This window comes from Magnolia sinica, chromosome 1 (genome assembly GCF_029962835.1).
Source record: "Magnolia sinica isolate HGM2019 chromosome 1, MsV1, whole genome shotgun sequence".
NCBI lineage: Eukaryota > Viridiplantae > Streptophyta > Magnoliopsida > Magnoliales > Magnoliaceae > Magnolia > Magnolia sinica.
Window position 1 is genome coordinate 105,637,031 of NC_080573.1, and position 19,645 is coordinate 105,656,675.

Genomic DNA, 19,645 nt, shown 5'->3' on the forward strand with positions numbered 1-19,645 from the left:
ATCTTATGGACCATTCAGATTCGACACCCATGACACGTGTGCAAAGGTGTGCACCTGCCTAGGTGAGTATGCCTCTCTCTCTCTCTCTCTCTCTCTCTCTCTCTCTCTATATATATATATATATATATATATATATATATATATATATATATATCCCCTTGCAAACTAGATCAGTCCGGGCTGATAGGATGTTCTACAGAGCTCAAGCCCCGCCCAATTGTTAAGAGAGTGAAATTTAAACCCAAGTCTGGCTCTCAGGCCTGATAATCCAGCCCAAGGAAGGCCAGACCCAAAATCCTAACAGGCCAGCCCGGCCCATTGACGGCCTTAATCTTTATGGTAGACATGGTACATGCAATGCAGATACAGACATTGGAAGTGGTTTGCAAGGCCTAGGAGGGGGGTTGAGATGCAGTTGTAAACCACAGATCTCTTTCATCAGGAAATTAGCAGACGACTTCACCTTGTAACTCAGCTAAGTGCCCTTTACCTTGATTCAGACCCCTTCCCATATAACCTTTAATAATGCATAGTTTTAGCAATTTCACAAACTTGTTGCATGCAAATTCTTGCCGCTGGTTACCCTTATTGTATTTAGTGGACATTCAACTGCAGGAGACTGATTTTGGACAATATCTTTGCCATTTCACTAACAAATGCTTGGTTAGTATTGTTACAAAACAGTTGCCTGTTGGCACACAATGTCATGTGCAGCAATTGACCGCAAGGATCAACTGCTATAGTCAAAGCAATGCATGGCATTGTTCGAAAACCCCAAAAATAAATAAATAATAATCGACTCGAACTCAATGTCCAGCCGGGTCAGGTCGACTCAAATAGATAAAGAACATTTAAGCAATAATAGATATTTAATAGGTTCTAAATACAAAAATTGGCATGTGTTCATAGATAAAGCGCATGGCTTGTTGGTAAAGCTCGGTTGACTCTCTAAGAAAGGTTACGGGTTCGAAACTCTACCCTCCCAGCGAGTGACTCAGTTCAAGTCGTGCCAACGACTGAATCATCGAGCTCCCATGCACAGTTAACTCACAGTAGGGAAGTTCGCCCATTAACGACTTCTCACTAGAGCAGGGAGCACCTATGGTAGTCATGTGTTGGGGTTGTCATTTTGAGGTTCTGCCTTTAGAACATGCACCAAAAAGTAGAACAGGAAATACGAGTCATTACTTCAGTTTAACATGCAAGCTGCATAAGTTGACAGAAAGATGTTACGGGCTCATTTCGAGCAATGATGAGTACATAACAGCTATACTTTTTTAGATTGTGAAGGGAGAAATTCAACATACTATCAGATTGGATGCATCCGTAACTGTTCTTTGCTCCCCGATCAGCCTGCTTCTACAATTTTGACCCACATACAACATTATTCACCCCCTTTGAGATCGTTTGTTTCTGAACTGTTTATTCTGTAAGATTCTTCACATTGTTCTCAGTTGAAGTTTTCCAGTTGCATTTGCTTCAGTATCTTTCTACTTCAAAAATCATAAATTAATTGACAGTTTCACCTTTAATCCATCGCTCTGCTCCCGAAAACTGATGTGACCAATAACTGTATACATGATTTCATCGATGGATGCTCTACTAAAGGCATCAAAGATCATTCTAGCTGTCACCTGTTGGCATTCAAATACTCACATTTTAATTAAGAGCAGAATGCCTTATCAATCAACATGTGGATTTCTTCTCCATCTCAATCAAAGCAACTGACATCTTTGGCTGCCTGTTCCTCTGTAATGTTCATACCCATAAGGGGATTGCTGGTTAAGGATGAGACCCTGAGACAGCCCTTGCAACTGGCAAACTGATGAGATGATACAATCTCCCTGATCCTTCACAAATCAGAGGATCTTGATGCATTCATTGGATAAGACAGAGCACCCCACACTTCTTGCATATTTGATCCGGTACCCATGTGGCTTGTTTCCAACTTCTGGCAAACTAAGCATGTATGTATCACTGAAAATCAGTCAATTAGGAAGAAGAAGACAGGTATTTTACAGTTAATACAATTCGAACCAAGAAACACTTGGAGCTTTGGGAAAAGAGCTGAGGAATTCCTAAAATATATTGTACCTGGTGATCATCTTTGGCCAACACGATCACCAGTAATCTCTGCATGAACATTCACCACCCCTAAAATAATGAAATCCAGTTCCATCCCTCAGACAGATCTCTCTCCCAGTCACCGCGGAGACATGCTTCAAGAATGTATGGCAGTCCCCACAGAGATGTATGTTCTTCATGACACGCACCGGTCTCCCTGGTGAGCTCATCAGAAGCCCGTACGTGACTGCCAATTTCGCACTGTGATGGAAAAGGAAATCCTTCTTCTGAAACTCTTCCACTTCATGGAGAACGAAGCTTGTATCAGGCGCATACCCAGCCTTCATGCATTCTAGGATCAATATCTCCAACCCACTATAGATATCTTTAGCTTGCGAGTGCAACCTATCCCGTGCATAGAATGAATGAATTGCATTTTTGTGAATGATCCAGCTTCTAGCCGGATGCTTACGTAGCCCCTTCTCTCCCATCTCCTGCCTAACCTTTTCAGCACAATGCCATCTTCCAGACGCAGAATAAAGATTTGATACAAGTACATACATTGAAATATCCTGCAGTTCCAAAGCAAGGAGACGCTGCATGACCTGTCTACCTAGACTAATATTTGAGTGCAACCTACAACCATCAAGCAAAGCTCGCCAAACCAATGCATTGGGCTTGAGAGGCATGTTCTTGATTAGTTCTTCTGCTTCTTCAAAGCAACCCCAGTAGCCAAATACATCGACCATGGCAGCATAATGCTCTGAAGTTGGCTCTATGCTGTAACTCCTCATGGACTGAAATAAGCCACGGCATGTATCAATTGAATTCGAGTTTGTATGTCTGCATGACAAAAGAATTGAAACAAATGTTATGTGGTCTGGCTTAATACCCTTCTCCTCCATCGCATTCCAGACACCCAATGCCTCGTCTCCCTGCCTATGAAGAAGATATCCAGCAATCAAAGCATTCCATGAAACAATGTCATATTTGGGCATGAGATTAAAAGTCGTAATTGCACTTTTCATGTTCCCACATTTTGAATACATGCTAATGATGGCATTACCTACAGCTAAATCGGATAGAGAACCGGATTTAAGAGCATGACAGTGGATTTGCTTTCCCTCCCTATAAAACCCTAAGGTCCCACAGAATCCAAGGACAGTGGCTAATGCGACCTCATCCATTAACACACCATCTACTGCCTGCATCGCACAAAACAGAAACATTGCCTCTTCGGGCTGCCCATTTCGGGTGTAACCACATATCAGCGATGTCCATGCGACAGAACGGCTCCGATCATGCACCAACTGACTGAACATCTTCCGAGCATCACCCATTCTCCCACACTTTGTGCACATATCAAGCAAAGCAGCATCTATGCGAGAATTTGATCCAACCCCTACCTTAATAACAAACCCATGAATCTGCTCACTCTTGTCCACATCTGACAGCAATGCACAAGCATTTACAACACTCGTCAAAGTGAAATCCGATAACTCCACACCGTCCTCCAACATTCCTCGAAACAACTCTAGAGCACGCAAGCCTTCACCATTCTTACAAAAGCCAGCCAAAAGAGCATTGTAGCTAATGCAATTCCTCTCCGGCATCTGATGGAAGGCCTCAACAGCCAATTCCACCAGCCCAAAGTCCATATATCCAGTTACCATTCCGGTCCAAGAGATCACATCCTTTATCGGCATTCTTTGGAACAACCCGACAACATCTTCAATGCTCCCACATTTTGTGTAAAACCCGATAAGTGCATTGTTCACACTCAAATTCGACTCCAATCCAACTCGAAGCGCATGGGCATGAACTTCCTTCCCTCCCGCCCAAGCCAAAGCCTCTGCAGAAGCCGTCAGGAGGCTTGAGAGGGTGAACTGGTCGGCTCTAAATCCACCCATTTGCATATCACGGAAGAGCTCAAACGCATGTTCGTGCTGCAAGTCCTGCAGCAGGCCCGAAATAACAGTATTCCACGACACCACGTCTCTCTGCGGCATTTCATCGAAAAGATGGAGTGCGGAATCAATGCACCCACACTTCACATACAGGCCCATGAGTGCATTCGAAACGTAAATAGAGTAAACATAATCGGATTTAACCGCCGCAGTATGGATTTGGGAACCCAATTGCAAATCGCAGCAGCGGATGCACGCGGTTAGCATAGCAACATAGGTGAATTCGTTCGGTTCAATACCTGAAACCCGCATCCCAAAGAAGAGATCCATGGCTTCAGTTTCAAGGCCGTGTCTGGCATAGGCGGAGATGACGGAGGTGTATGAGACGACGTCGGGCGACGCGAGCTGGTCGAGGACAGCACGGGCGTCGGCCAGGCAGCCAAGCTTGGAGTACATCGCAATGACGGCATTAGCGAGATGGGTGTCTTCGTGGGATTTGGAGATGGAGGCGTGAGCGGATCTTCCGAGACGGATGTCGTTATGGCGGACGGAGAGGCGGAGGAGATGCAGGAAGCAGTGGGAGGGAGGAGAGTCATCGTTGTAGTAGTTGTTGTGGGAGGTGGAGTGCTGGAGGGGTGAATGATGTAAATATGGTTGGTTTTGAGGGGGAATAGTTAGTTGGGTGAGAGAGGAGGAAGAGCTTTTGTGTTTGGGTGTGGTGATGGAGAGCGATGGAGGGGAGAAGTTGTGGTGGAAGAGATTGGTTTTGAAAGGAGGGCAGGGAGATAAGGAGATGGCCATCTGAGAAAAAAAGCAACTTTTCCCAGGCATGAGGATGCTGGGGCATTTGACTCGGCTACTCATGCTGGGGCATTTGACTCGGCTCGTAGCCGAGTCGAGGGCTGAGTGCTGAGTCACGGTAGTGTTTGTCCTGGCTTACATTTTTTTTTAACCTCAGATTCCAGCCAATTTTGAAGCAGACAATTCTTTACTTTTAGGTAATTACCATTTAAATGGGTAATAATTATTTACCTAGATAATTATCACATCTTTTCCAAGCAGACGTGACAACTTACTCTTATAACACTTAAATTGAGAAATTTACAACATCAATGTGGGGCCCATCGAGATATATGTTACTTATCCGCACCGCTCATTTGTTATTCTAGCCGAATTTATGGCATGAGCAAAAAAATGAGGCAGATCCAAAGCTCAAGTGGACCACATCATAGGAAACAAAGAGAATCAAACAACTATCATTAAAAACTTCTTAGGGCCCTTAAAAGTTTTGGATCAAGCTGATATTTGTGTTATCCCCTTATCCATGTCTGTGTGACCTATGAACAGGTTAGATGATGAAAAAACCTCAAAGTGAAGAAAATAAATTTTAATGGTAGACGAATTAAAGCCAATGTTTCCTTCCGTGGGGGCCATTTAAGTGTTAAATCTACCTCATTTTTCAATTCATGCTCCAAAATGTTCTAATAAAATAGATAGACAATGCAGATATATCATATACATTACAGTGGGGTCCACATATTTAAGCCAACACTTTTGTTTCGATTTTCGATGTGGAATTACTCTCATGTTTTCAAGCAAGATGAAAAAGTAATAATTACTTATTTATCAAGATTTACATGTATCATGGAAAACCAAGCCGGCCCTAAACGCATGCAATCACCCATAAATCATGTGCATTAGTTCATTTCCCACAACACTTGTTGTTCATCTAAATCTTATGCCATTGTTTGTCATAGTTTGGAAACACGATAACTTAACTCAACTTGGTGTTCAGTTGGGTTGAGTTGACTTGAAGACTCAACGCACTATTTAATAATTAAAATTAAAAGGAAAATTGTGTTACTTTAAAATGGAATCCTTACAACAAAATTTTTGGAAAGCAGATTGCTTGTGATGTTGTGAGGGGCTCACAAAGATATCCCCGGCAAATTCATTTCGTCCATCTATTTTGCATTTTTGGGAAGCAGATTGCTTGTGATGTTGTGAGGGGCTCACAAAGATATCCCCGACAAATTCATTTCGTCCATCTATTTTGCAAGACGACATAGGACGAGAGTCTAAAAATTAGGCAGATAGAAAAGTCATATGGGTCATACCACACGAAGAGTGTGGATTGAGTGCCCAGAGTTGATACAAGTTTTGTATCAGGATGATATTTGTGCCTATAGTTTATCTGAGTGGTAATAACCCTGTGAACGGTTTGGATGGCATATAAACATCATGGTCTGCTCTAGGAAGGTTTCAATGGTGGATGTTTCTGTTCCCACTGTTTTGCTTGGTGTGGCCCACTTACGTTTTGGATTTGCCTGATTTTTAGTTTCTTGTCCTGTTGTGATCTTTTAAAATAGATGGACAAAGTGGATTTGTTGCAAACATCTCTGGGACACCACTCAACCCTAGGGACAAGCATATCTCTGTGTCAGGAATTCGCTTCCAATGAGAAATTTATGACTGTAGACCCCACCTTTTATCCAGCGGTTTTTTTGGAGCAATACAAACTTAGAATACGCACTTGGACCTCCTCGTACGGCCACCGAATTTGAGGACGAAAATACCCCTGCCTTCCTCTGGCTGGAGTGCAGAGACGAGCGCTAACGGACGGTCTGGGCGATGGGAACTTGGTGGGGCCCACTGTGATGTTTGTGAGAAATCCTCCCCGTCTAAGTTCATTCATAGGGTCACAAAGGCCTGGATGAAGAGGAAAAACAAATTTCATAATGATCCAAAACTTCTGTAACCCCTAAATGGGTTTCAATGGTAGACGTTCAATTACCCACTGCCATTTACAGTGTGGTCCACTTGATAGCTAGATTTGTCTTATTTTTCATCTCAAGCATTAATACGAGTTCTCCAAATAGATGGACGGTTTGGATATAACACATACCTTATAATGGGACCCACAAAAATCGGTGGGGATTAAAACAGGGAAGAAAGAAAAAAAAAAAAAAAAAAAAGGAACCAGTGAGTTGGGGTCGACTGGGTTGGGACTCGGTCGACCGGGTTAGAGCTGGGCTATAGCTACGGATTATAACCGTAGCCATAACTATAGTGCTATGCACCTTTTTCCCTTTTTTCTCTTTTTTTTTTTTATTTTTTTTATTTTTTTTTTTACATAAAGCACTTTTTCTCCCTTACATTTTTCTCTAATACATAATTATCTAAATATGTATATATAAGTATATAAAAGTATTTTTCTATCTTTTAATTCATTTCTTTGTCTATTTATTTAACAAGCATATTTCCTAAACTCGAATGTTTTTTTTTTCTTTTTTTTTTTTTTTACACATGCACACACACCCCCATGCACTCACACTAGTGGAATTTCACCACGTATGGATACTCGAATACTTGACCGGGTGTTGAAACTCATAAGAGTCTACCACCCGAGCAAGAGTAAGAATCCTAAACTAGAATGATTTACTTACAGGGAAAATTTTGGGAAAAATTTAGTTCATGGTGCGACCCATTAAACGACTGGCCTGGATCACCAAACCATGCATCACAGTTGAATAAACTCAAGACCCGAAAGTACTATTCATATTATTTTGTCAACGATCATATCATTCCTCTCCAAGTTTTACTGTTGGCTTTGATTTTCATGTTTATTTGAATAGGTAGGAAACCATTATGAACTCACAATCATACGGTTAATTAAAAATGTAAAAGCAATGAAGAAAATTAAAGAACACAATTATTTATGTAGTTTGTCATGAAAGTGATTATGAGATTATCAAGTAGAGTTAACCATATGAAGATTACGAGTAAAAGCTGTGAATGCGTCATTTTTTGTGATCTCAAACCCTATTTCAATGGGGAGCAAAAAGAAAGATTCAGACCCCAAAAACTCCAAAATAAAAGTTTCATCCAAATAAGGAAACTATGTAGTTTATACATGACGAAATCACTCATGAAAATGAGCAGGGCAAGCATGAAAATGAGCGGGGCAAACTGAAATATGAGCAGGGCAAACTAGAAAAACAGCGGGACAAACTACAAAAACAGCGGGGCAAACTGAAGTATGAGCGGGGCAAACTAGAAAAACAGCAGGGCAAACTAGAAAATTAGCGGGGAAAATTGAAAATGAGCGGGGGAAACAAGAAAATCAGCGGGGGAAACATGAAAATGAGCGGGGCAAGCATGAAAATGAGCGGGGCAAGCATGAAAATCAGCGGGGTAAACATGAAAATGAGTGGGTCAAACATAAAAATGAGCGGGTCAAGCATATGAATCGTCATTTTTGCAAACACAATTTTGCTATTTGCCTGTGTCATATATAATTACTACACCTACATATGAATCGCCATGCTGACAGTGTGTAACAATAAAGCCCATTTTCTCTTCTTTTTTAGTGCAATATTGACTAAAATACGAAAATCTCACGATTTGTTATTGGACACTTTTGGTGTCCTACTTAAAGCTATTAAAAGAGGTTTAATGCCATCGATGAACCGTCGATGACATCAACGTCCCATCGAGAAAATTCGAAAAATACATGTTTAGTTGTTAGAACATTTTGGTTAGTTCGATAACATCGAAGATGTTCGATGCTATCGAAGTGTCATCGAATGTTTCATCGAACGATCGTGCAAGATTTATTTCCTATTTCGATTGTGATTCACCTAGATGCCATGTATATATATATATATACATATATATATATATGTATATATATATATACATATGTATATATATATATATATACACACACATATATATATATGGGTGTAATCAAGAATATGGGGTATCAAGAGCTTTCTAATTCGTTCATAGGGTTTCAAGCTTATAGCTTAGGTGATTCAAGACTTGTTCTAATCGGGTAATCTCTATCTCCTGTAATTTTATTCTTTTATAGTGAATATATGTCGCTTTGTGCCTTGATACATCCTCAGTGGAAGTCAACCGACCAATGAATTGTTCTGCATCACCCAAAAATGTCTCCCACTTGTGAAAATTAAAAACTATGCATTCTGTACAAAGATGTGGACCACTGTAATCAAACATTGTACAAGGACACCAACAAAGTGGATAGTCAAATACTATAGTTTGTACTCTTTTCATTACAGTACAACTCATACACATGATAAGGACACTACCTATTTCACGTGTATACCAACATCTAATATATAAGGAAAGGACTACATCTCGAACACATGCATCATGAATTTCTCTATCTTCTCTTGTTCTAAGGCCATCCATACATTGTCACCTCCACCTCTCCTCACCCCAATACCATCAGAGAGCAACAGCACAAACTCATCCATTCCACTCACAACTGGGCCACCATAGGTGGGCCTCCCATACCCAAAATCCAACTCATGAAAGGGCAGCTTCCACCAAGCTGACACATAAAAATTCTCATCTAAAATGGAAGGGACCCCTCTATAAACCTCTAACCAATCCACTACTGATTTCACATACTCATCTGTCACAATCTCTATTGCTTCTTTCACCTTCTCAACATAAATTTCCAAAGACTCCTTATTCAAATCCACCACCTTTGCACTTGCACAAGCTGTTACAACAGCATTCCCAACAAACCCCGCTCATATTTCAGTTTGCCCCGCTCATAATTTAGTTTGCCCCATTGTTTCTCTAGTTTGCCCCGCTATTTTTCTAGTTTGATGTATAGCATACTTTGTAATTTTGGTGGATAGCATACTTTGAAAATTGTTTGCATATTCGTCGGAATTGTAAGTTATGATGTATAACATACTTTGTAATTTTTATGGATGATGAAATGAACTTTATACTTTGTCCCACTATATTTTCCGTTTGCCTCGCTATGCTCGTCGATCAAATTCAATGTACATGGAACTCAATGCTTGAGATTGGCCTACTGATTTTCTAGTTTGCCCCGCTGTTTTATATTTATACTTTTACAATTCAAACCGAGTATAGTGGTAGCCATCTCACAAATGAACCCCTCGATTTCTTGACACCCAGCACATGTCCCCATCAAAATCACTGTTCATCATCTCATCTGCCAATGATTGCAACCCTTTAGTTGGAAAGAAAATAACATATTAAGAATTTCCAATGACATTCTCTAGATATATATGATTCATACCTAGTTACATGTCCCTTTCAAAATCACTGTTTGCTTTCCTGATTTTCTAGTTTGCCCCGTTGATTTTCTAGTTTGCCCCGATGATTTTTCAATTTCCCCCGCTGATTTTGTAGTTTCCCCCGCTGATTTTCTAGTATCCCCCGCTAATATTCTAGTTTACCCTGCTGATTTTCTAGTTTGCCCCGCTAATTTTCTAGTTTGCCCCGCTGATTTTTCAGTTTCCCCCGCTGATTTTCTAGTTTGCCCCACTGATTTTCTAGAATCCCCAGCTGATTTTCTATTTTCTCCCGCTGATTTTCATGTTTCCCCCGCTGATTTTCTAGTTTACCCCGCTGATTTTCATGCTTGCCCCGCTGATTTTCTAGTTTGCCCCGCTGATTTTCTAGTATCCCCCGCTGATATTCTAGTTTGCCCTGCTGATTTTCTAGTAACCCCCGCTGATATTCTAGTTTGCCCCGCTGATTTTCATGTTTCCCCCGCTGATTTTCATGTTTGCCCCGTTATGATATAAGACAAAAAATGAGACAAATCTAAAAAAAATGAATTGACTACTCTCATTATGATATAAGACAAAAAATGAGACAAATCTAAAAAAACAAGTAAGGCGATAGTCGAAATATAAAAAAACAAATGAGCCAACCAACCTAGTTATTTTCCAAGATTTCATCGGGTTGGAGTTACTACTTTCTTGGGACTCAGCATATGCAATGTGACAATGGGGAACATGTGCAAGAAATCCAGACCGTCATTAATCAGACAAGCCCCAATGCATATCTCATGGCCCAATGATTAGCCCAGACTAGTCCTCAGGTGGACCACACATATGTCAAATCTGGACCACTGGATTGTCCATTTCGAGTAGATGTCTAGCCTACATGAGGATCATATTGGCCTGATTTTTGGGTCACAAGACCATATATGGTGGGGCTTACCTGATGAAAAACACTGATCTCAAACACACACCCATCCCTGATGAAGGCGGATGGAAAAAAGATTGGATAGAAACCAATTCCTAGTGAAGTTGTGGCCATGAGAGAGAGAGAGAGGAACAAGCTGAGGGCACAAGCTCTCCTTTCAAACTACTACTAGCTACAAAATCAAGCCTGATCCAGAATCAAATGAATTCCCCTCCAACATCACGATGAAAATCACCGATTTGGTTTTTCTCCTTCTCAAAAGAAGACGGGATTGAATCCATGACTTCAGTGTTGGCCTCTTAGCAGCCTACGTGGCATATCTTGAAACATCTGGCATCTTAGAATACTTCCACAACATGCAACTATATCAGCTCGTCTTCATGCTGGTGTTCAGAAACTTGATAGAACACTAGATACTATTTGAGTCGACTCACCTCATTGAGTCTCGGGTTGAGCTAAACTGGTAGATTGGTTTTAAATACCAGAAAGGAACTTGATGGAGTAATGTAGACTGATAAAGCAACTACATTGAGCATTACCAAGATACGTATTCAAATGAAAATTGATGAAAATATTCATCTATCAATTAGATTGAGAAGTTATCCTACGATTGTTTCTGATCTCATCATAAAGGACAAAAATTAGAATATCCCTACCATTCAATCTATCTGGAATCAATCAACAATGCAGAAAATCATGACCATCTAGATAAGGAAAACATTGAAGATTTAATCAGGAAATTCTCAACGAACAGGGAATTCACTGTGATGAAAACTGAGTATTTAACCACGAAGGTTTCAACTTGAGGCCTGTTTGGATGCAACTTTCAAAAGAGGTTTTCCCGCAAAAGCAAGCTAATGGGTTTTTGGCAAGTGGGCTTTTTTTGGCATCGATTTCGACAAGTGGCAAGATAAAATGGGGTTTGCAAAAGTGCATCCAAATGCACATCACGAGAAGAGGTTTGGCTCAAAACGTCAGCTAGGCGTCAAAAGCCCCTTTTGAGATTGCATCAAAACAGAGCCTGACAAGGTCCGAAGTCTTCTTCAATTTCAATGTTCTGAATTTCTAATTTCATTACCAGTCTTTGACGGATAAGAAGACCCATGGCCTCTGCCACCACAATTATAGAGACACTGAGGTGCTTCCTAAATGCTGCAATACAGGCTTCCAAGCTATTTGTGACTAAATCTCCCATTCTGTAATGATTGTTTGAGACATTGACTGAGCTGTCAAAATTCAATTTGAATCAACTCGTATTTGGGGGTTGCCATATCACTAGGGCCAAACATTGCCTAAGGGAAATTGACCACAAACTAAATGAAATGGATTTTCGACCATCGACTCGATGGAATCTTGGAAAATAACTAGGTTGGTTGGCTAAATTAACTACTCCTACCCCTACCCCCAAAATCTTATGTGGTAAGTTAAGTAAATCATTCTAATTTAGGAGATATGCTTGTTAAATAAATAGACAAAGAAATGAATTAAAAGATAGAAAAATATTTTTATATACTTATATATACATATTTATATAATTATGTATTATAGAAAAATGTAAGGGGGAAAATGTCCTCCATGTAAAAAATAAAAATAAATAAAAATAAAAATAAAAAAGAGAAAAAAGTATATAGCACTACAGTTATGGCTACGGTTATAATCCGTAGCCATAGGTACCGCGAATCTGTAGCCATAGGTACCTTGGTCCAGGGACCTGATAAACTGGATCAGCTAGTTGGGACCCGGTCGACCGGGTCTGTTGTCTTGCCTACTTTTTTTTTTTTTAGATTTGTCTAATTTTTTGTCTTATCTCATAATGAGAGTAGTCAATTCATTTTTTTAGATTTGTCTCATTTTTTGTCTTATATCATTTTTTATATTTTTATTTTTTACATGGAGAACTTCTTCCCCCTTACATTTTTCTCTAATACATAATTATGTAAATATGTATATACAAGTATATAAAAATATTTTTCTAACTTTTAATTCATTTCCTTGTCTATTTATTTAACAAGCATATCTCATAAATTAGAATGATTTACTTACCACATATGATTTTGGGGTAGGAGAAGCTAATTTAGCCAACCAACCAACTTGATGGAATTCTCTATTGCGATATATAAAAAACGATCACTTTGAGAAAACATTGAGTGGGGCAAATTAGAAATTTGATCGAGGGAAACATGAAATTTAGTAGGGGAAACATGAACACATACCCCTACACACTCACACTAGTGGAATTTCACCACCTACGGATACTCGAACGCTTGACCGGGTGTTGAAACTCCTAAGAGTCTACCACCCAAGCGGGGCAAACTGAAATATGAGCGGGGCAAACTAGAAAAACAGAGGGGGCAAACTGAAATATGAGCGAGGTAAACTTAAAAAACAGCGAGGCAAACTTAAGTATGAGCAGGGCAAACTGAATTATGAGCGGGCCAAACTAGAAAAACACTGGGGCAAACTAGAAAAATAGCAGAGGAAACTGAATTATGAGCGGGGCAAATTAGAAAAACAGCAGGAAAAACTGAATTATAAGCGGGGCAAACTAGAAAAACAGGGGGCAAACTGAATTATGAGCGGGGCAAATTAGAAAAACAGTAGGGCAAACTTAAGTATGAGCGGGGCAAACTAGAAAAACAGCGGGACAAACTGAATTATAAGCGGGGCAAGCATGAAAAAGAGCGGGACAAGCATGAAAAAGTGCAGGGCAAACATGAAAAAGAGCGGGGCAAGCATGAAAAAGAGGGGGGCAAACATGAAAATGAGCGGGAAAAATATGAAAATGAACGGGGCAAACATGAACATAAGCGGGGCAAATATGAAAATGAACGGGGCAAACATGAACATGAGCGGGGTAAGCATGAAAATAAGCGGGGCAAACATGAAAAAGAGCGGGGCAAGCATGAAAAAGAGCCGGGCAAACATGAAAATGAGCGGGGCAAACATGAAAATGAGTGTGGTCCATTTGAACATTGGATACGTTTAGATTTATCGGCTCAAGCTATAAAATTATCTGTTAAGTTTGCCCCGCTGATTGTCTAGTTTGCCCCGCTGAATTTAATGTTTGCCCCGCCGATTTCCTAGTTTGCCCAGCTGATTTTCTAGTTTGCCTCGCTGATTTCTTAGTTTGCCCCGCTGATATTCTAGTTTGCCCCGTTGATTTTCTAGTTTGCCCCGCTCAAATTCATGTTTGCCCCACTGATTTTCTAGTTTCCCCCGCTGATTTTCTAATTTTTCCCGCTGATTTTCTAGTTTGCCCTGCTGATTTTCTAGCTTCCCTTGCTGATTTCCTAGTTTGCCTCGCTGATTTTCTAGTTTGCCCCACTGATTTTCTAGTTTGCCCCGCTGATTTCCTAATTTGCCCCGCTGATTTTCTAGTTTGCCCCGCTGATTTTCTAATTTCCTCCGCTCAATTTCATGTACGGCTGAAAGTTGTGCAGGTTCAACCCGACCAACCCGTGACCGACCCGACATTGGGTTGGGCTCGTGCAGGATATATCGGGTCCGATCTCAAGCTTAGGCTATACAAACACCAACCCGATAAAACTTAGGCTGGGCTTGGGTTGAGGTCTCAGGTTGCCCGACCCAACTCGAACTCGATCAATATATTAGTTACTTATAAATTATAATTGAGTGTAGATTGTTTATGTAGAAGGTACACTAGTGATGTCGGGTCTCATTTGTCCACGTCATTTCCACGGACTCACGCTAACAAGATATGCCGGATTTCTCTCTCCAAAATAGATTGCGTGCTATGCTACATGACTTTTTAAAGGAGTAGTCCCATATTTTAGCTTGGTTTTTAAAAGAAAAAATGAAGTTCTTTATGATGAATAATCACGTATATAATTAATAAAATCATAGATACAAAAAATAAGTCTTATATTGAAATATAATAAACTAATGTAATAACAAAAATATTAGCACGTATACACCCGACCAACCCAATCAACCCGTCAAGCCCTCTTAGGTTGGGCTTGGGTTGAGAATTCCCAACCCAAGATTGGGTTGGGTTGGGTCAAGGTTTAGGTATAGGAAACTTGGGTTGGGTTAGGGTTGAGCACCAACCCGAACCAACCCGACCGCGAAGTGATTGAAATTGACCACGAACTGAATGAAATAAGATTTTCGACCATCGACCCGTTGGAATCTTGGAAAATAACTAGGTTGGTTGGCTAAATTAGCATCTCCTACCCCAAAATCACATATGGTAACTTAAGTAAATCATTCTAGTTTAGGAGATATGCTTGTTGAATAAATAGACAAAGAAATGAATTAAAAGATAGAAAAATATTTTTATATACTTATATATACATATTTACATAATTATGTATTATAGAAAAATGTAAGGGGGGAAGTGTTCTCCATGTAAAAAATAAAAATAAAAAAGAGAAAAAAGTGCATAGCACTACAGTTATGGCTACGGTTATAATCCGTAGCGATAGGCCAAACTCTAACCCGGTCGACCGGGTCCCAGCCCGGTCGACCCCAACTCGCTGGCTGCATTTTTCTTTTTTTTTTTTGTTCTCTAACCCGGTCGACCGGGTCCTAACCCGGTCGACCCCAACTCGCTGGCTTCGTTTTCTTTTTTTCTTTTTCTTTTCTTTTTCTATTGTAATCCCCATCGATTTTTGTGGGTCCTATTATGAGGTATGTGTTATATCCAAACCATCCATCTATTTGGCGAACTCGTATTAAGTCTTGAGGTGAAAAATAAGACAGATCTAGCTATCAAGTGGACCACACTGTAAAAGGCAGTGGGGAATTGAACGTCTACCATTGAAACCCTTTTAGGGGTTACAAAAGTTTTGGATCATTATGAAATTTGTTTTTCCTCTTCATCCAGGTCTTTGTGACCCTATCAATGAACTTATATGGGGAGGATTTCTCACAAACATCACAGTGGGCCCCAACTTAGACGGGGGAGGATTTCTAATGGTTGATGCTCATTCAACACTGTTTCATGTAATGTGGTACACTTAAGATTTGGATATACCTCATTTTTTGTCTCATACCATAAAATGATCCGAAAAAATATATGGACGGCATGGATGAAAAGCATAAATTATGGTGAGGCCCACGGACCACGACGATCTGCCATGGGCGGTTGACAGGCAGAGTAGCCAATCCATTTCTGTGAAAAGGAGGGGTATTTTCGTCCTGGAATTTGTCATCCGTATGAGGAGGTCTAAGTGAGTTTGTTAAGTTTGTATTGTTTCAAGAATATCCAATGGATAAAAGGTGGGGTTCGTAGATTTCTCGCTTCCAATTGTTGGTGGATGCTCTATTTGAGAGCGCCTCTTCACATGTGAGAGGTTGTAGGTTTTATTTACACTACTTTTTTAAATTTTTATTATCAACTAATAAAAGTACTCCTCAATAAGTAACTCAGAGTCTATTTGTTGCAAGTTGACTGAGTGGTCAAGATACCACGCCAACTCTCCCCAAGTTGGAATCAAGTCAAACACATAACTGAGTTTTTGGGAGTCTCAACTTGAAACTTGGCTCAATGAGATTTTGAAACAAGTACCCAAGTTTTAGAACTATGGTGTGTGTGTGGGGTGTCAAGGTTATCCAAATGCAAGAGATAATACAATTTTTCAAAAAATTAGATTTTAGATTTTATAGTTTTGGTAGGACACATTCTTATTTTTCTTTTGCGTGTGTGAGCTAACTTGTATAGATGATATTACTAACTTGGAGTTGTTACTAACCAATTAGCTCAAAATCTCATAGTCAATTAGACCCTACAAAATATATGGAAGGTAGATAATTTGAAAACTCTCTTGCTTTGAAATGACTCCGAATTTGCAACATAAGATTCTGAGTAAGGAACATTGGTTGCAAAGAGGGAATGTGTTAGAAACCCTCTCTGCACATACAAGTGTGCGGTTTCTACTTCGAACGGTCACTTGGGGGATATGATGATTCTTCACTAAAATGCAGAAGTGTTGAAAATAAGACAGGAGAATTCGGATTTCTAATGTGGCGCGCGCGATCCAGGATTCTGGCAGGCCACAGAGCATACGTCCAGAGAGCACGTAAAAAAGCAAAATGGTTAAGTGGTGATGTGATGGTGCTAAAAGGATATGCAAAAGGGACTAGCAACCCTGAATTTTTGATGTGACAAGATTCGAGATTTCAGCAAGTTACAAAGCATATGTCAAGTGGAAGTTTAGATAATTATGAGGTTGAGAAGGGATGCGAAAATGCAACTAATGAGGTGCGAATGCAAATGATGGTGGCTTGATCTTGGGCTTGGAACTAGAAGCAGGTTGTATGCTTGAGAGACTCATACATGGTGGATGGGTGAGGTTTCACTACGGTTGAGAAACCATGACCTTGGCAAGCCTAGGCTCGAGGAAAATGGCTAAGGGAGACTAAGGATTTAGAGAGGGTTAGAGAAAGCTGGAGATGGGGCTGGAATTGATGACGGCTTGCAAGCTCAAGCTCTCTCTCTCTCTCTCTCTCTCTCAAAAGAAGTAGGAGCTTTTGGGGGGTGGGTGTGTGTGTGTGTGTGTGTGTGTGTGTGTGTGTGGAAATGAGGAGGAGAGAGGTATTTATAGTCCCTTAGATGGCATTCTAATAATTGTTGGGACTTTGAGGGTTATTTGGTGATGTGGAAGCTATGATTGGTGGAGGGGAGAGGAGGTGCCATATGGCACTCTCACATTGGTTGGAAGGGGTGGTAAGAAGGTAATTAGTGGGAAGTTTCAGAGCTCTTGGATGTCCTAATGTAGTTGTCTCATCAAGAGGTGTTTGACCCTAATACGTACCAAAGAGTCACTACGAGTGCTGCCACCCCCATTTTTTTCCTTGAAACTTTGTCAACTCGTGTAGCATGTCCTCCTATCTCCTAAAGGAATATAGCTTGGGTTCAAAGTGATTTCTGGTGAGTGTTGGGATTTTATTTCTATCCCTTAGAGTTTTTCGCATTTGGCTTGCATTTGGTTTGAATTTTTCTTGAATTTAGCCAAATTTTAGAGTTTTGGCTTATGCTGAGTTTGGCTCAAGTCATGGCTAAGGCTTGACTAATGGTTTAGGTTTGGCTTTGGCTAAGGCTTAGATAATGGGTTAGGTTTAGCTTTGGCTTAGGCTTAGGTTTGTCTTTGGCTAAGGATAGGGTCATGGCTTAAGTTTGATCAGGGCTTCAATAAGGCTAAGGTAATGGCTAAGCTTAAGGGCTTAGGTAGTAAGCTTTTAAGGTTCATCCACACCTCATTAAGCTCCTACTTTGGGTGGGATATATACACAATACTGTTAAGGTGGGGTGTCCACACAATGCTGCTAAAAAATTATTGTTTTTGTCAATGTTTTTCCTTCAATTAGAAGACATCTTTCCAATATATCTCGAATACAAGAGAGAAGGAGAGCCACATGTTACCCCTTGAAGCATTGCCAATGGAGGCACATAGAGTCATTTATATAGATGGACCCCACATGTATGAAACATGAGATGGAAGAAGAGTGGGAAGGAGAGAAGGGATCTCTCTCTCTCTCTACTAGTGACACCCTAAGGGCATGGGTATCGAATCTCTTTCTATTGTTGTTTCTCATTCCAAGATAAAATCTATATACAAGTAGTAGTTAAATTTTCGAGGAAACACTGGTTATAGTATTCCTTATACCCTACTATATTGGAAGTTTATGATCTTGCCTTAATCATGTATCCAATATCTGATTCAATCACTCTACTATTATGGTCATTCATCATTGATTTAGTACCCATGTAAACCATGTGGTGAACCCTTACATTTAAACTATTATATTACCATCAAATGCAATTAAGACATTTTAACAATTAAAATAAAAGCATCATGATTAAAAACAAACCTTTTAAAACTTTTTTAGAGCTAGACCCAAAAGGAAACCACTTGATGAATTTGATCCCAACATCTAAGCCATAAGTAAGTTCGTAGAAAATCAGTGTATCATTTATTAACCCATGTGAACCTCAACCAAACCATAAGATGCACCTAACTACCCTCAGTTTTGTTAGCCACATGATGACCTCATAAAGCAAGCCAAAGCACATGTAATCAAGACCTTGAACTTCTCACATGTTCTCAAGTCTAATCAGAAAGTACATCCCTAAATTGATTATAATCCAGGCATGATAGGCCACCTGTTCTAAAAACTTAACTCAATCCACACCAATGTAAGTGTCTAACAGGTCCAAAACCAATAGCCTATTTATGGAGTGCATACACTCCTTGTCACACAGTGAAATTTGATACCCGAGTTGGCCAGGCCCAACTCCAAATTTCAGACCCGTGGGGTATATTTATATCAAATTAAATTGCATTTCATGTATTTTCATTCATTTCCACCAATAATCAGAGTAAAACTGAAGAAAATAAATACTATTATTTGAGAACTTAAAGAATTCAAACAAGTAGCCTTAGGTTTGAATTTATTTAAAATCAATCTAGAACCTTGAACCCTTGTCTATGTGACTAAATATTGAACAATCTACGATAAGAGAAGAGGTTCTACGGCTACATCGACTGATATATCTTCAAAGGAGAAGATAAGTATATTTTACCTTTATATTTTAGTTTTATTGAGATAGCTAGAAAATTTATTTGTTGGTTTTCCTGAGATACCCAAAAAATCTCAGTGAGGGGTTTTGGCTTGTGATAGCCCTTTAAAATCACAACTGTATTAGG

General features: G+C 39.9%; 1 protein-coding gene across 2 annotated transcripts; it reads right to left on the reverse strand.

The window, feature by feature from the left end:
• Positions 1 to 827: 827 nt before the first annotated feature.
• On the reverse strand, positions 828 to 4,783 carry LOC131253185 (pentatricopeptide repeat-containing protein At5g03800). 2 transcript variants are annotated; one of them, XR_009175003.1, is made up of 2 exons: positions 1,308 to 4,783; positions 828 to 1,141 (listed from the first exon to the last, which is right to left on the reverse strand). XR_009175003.1 is itself a non-coding variant. In XM_058254073.1 (2 exons), the coding sequence occupies exon 1, from the start codon at positions 4,770 to 4,772 to the stop codon at positions 2,121 to 2,123; it is 2,652 nt and encodes an 883-aa protein (XP_058110056.1). In that variant the 5' UTR covers positions 4,773 to 4,783; the 3' UTR covers positions 828 to 1,977; positions 2,095 to 2,120. The 2 variants fall into 2 exon arrangements, 1 of the variants encoding a protein (XP_058110056.1); XM_058254073.1 differs by having other exon boundaries at positions 828 to 1,977; positions 2,095 to 4,783.
• Positions 4,784 to 19,645: the final 14,862 nt, after the last annotated feature.

Excerpts from the sequence above, each read along its gene's own strand:
- LOC131253185 (XM_058254073.1), bottom strand. The coding sequence starts at position 4,772 with ATGGCCATCTCCTTATCTCCCTGCCCTCCTTTCAAAACCAATCTCTTC.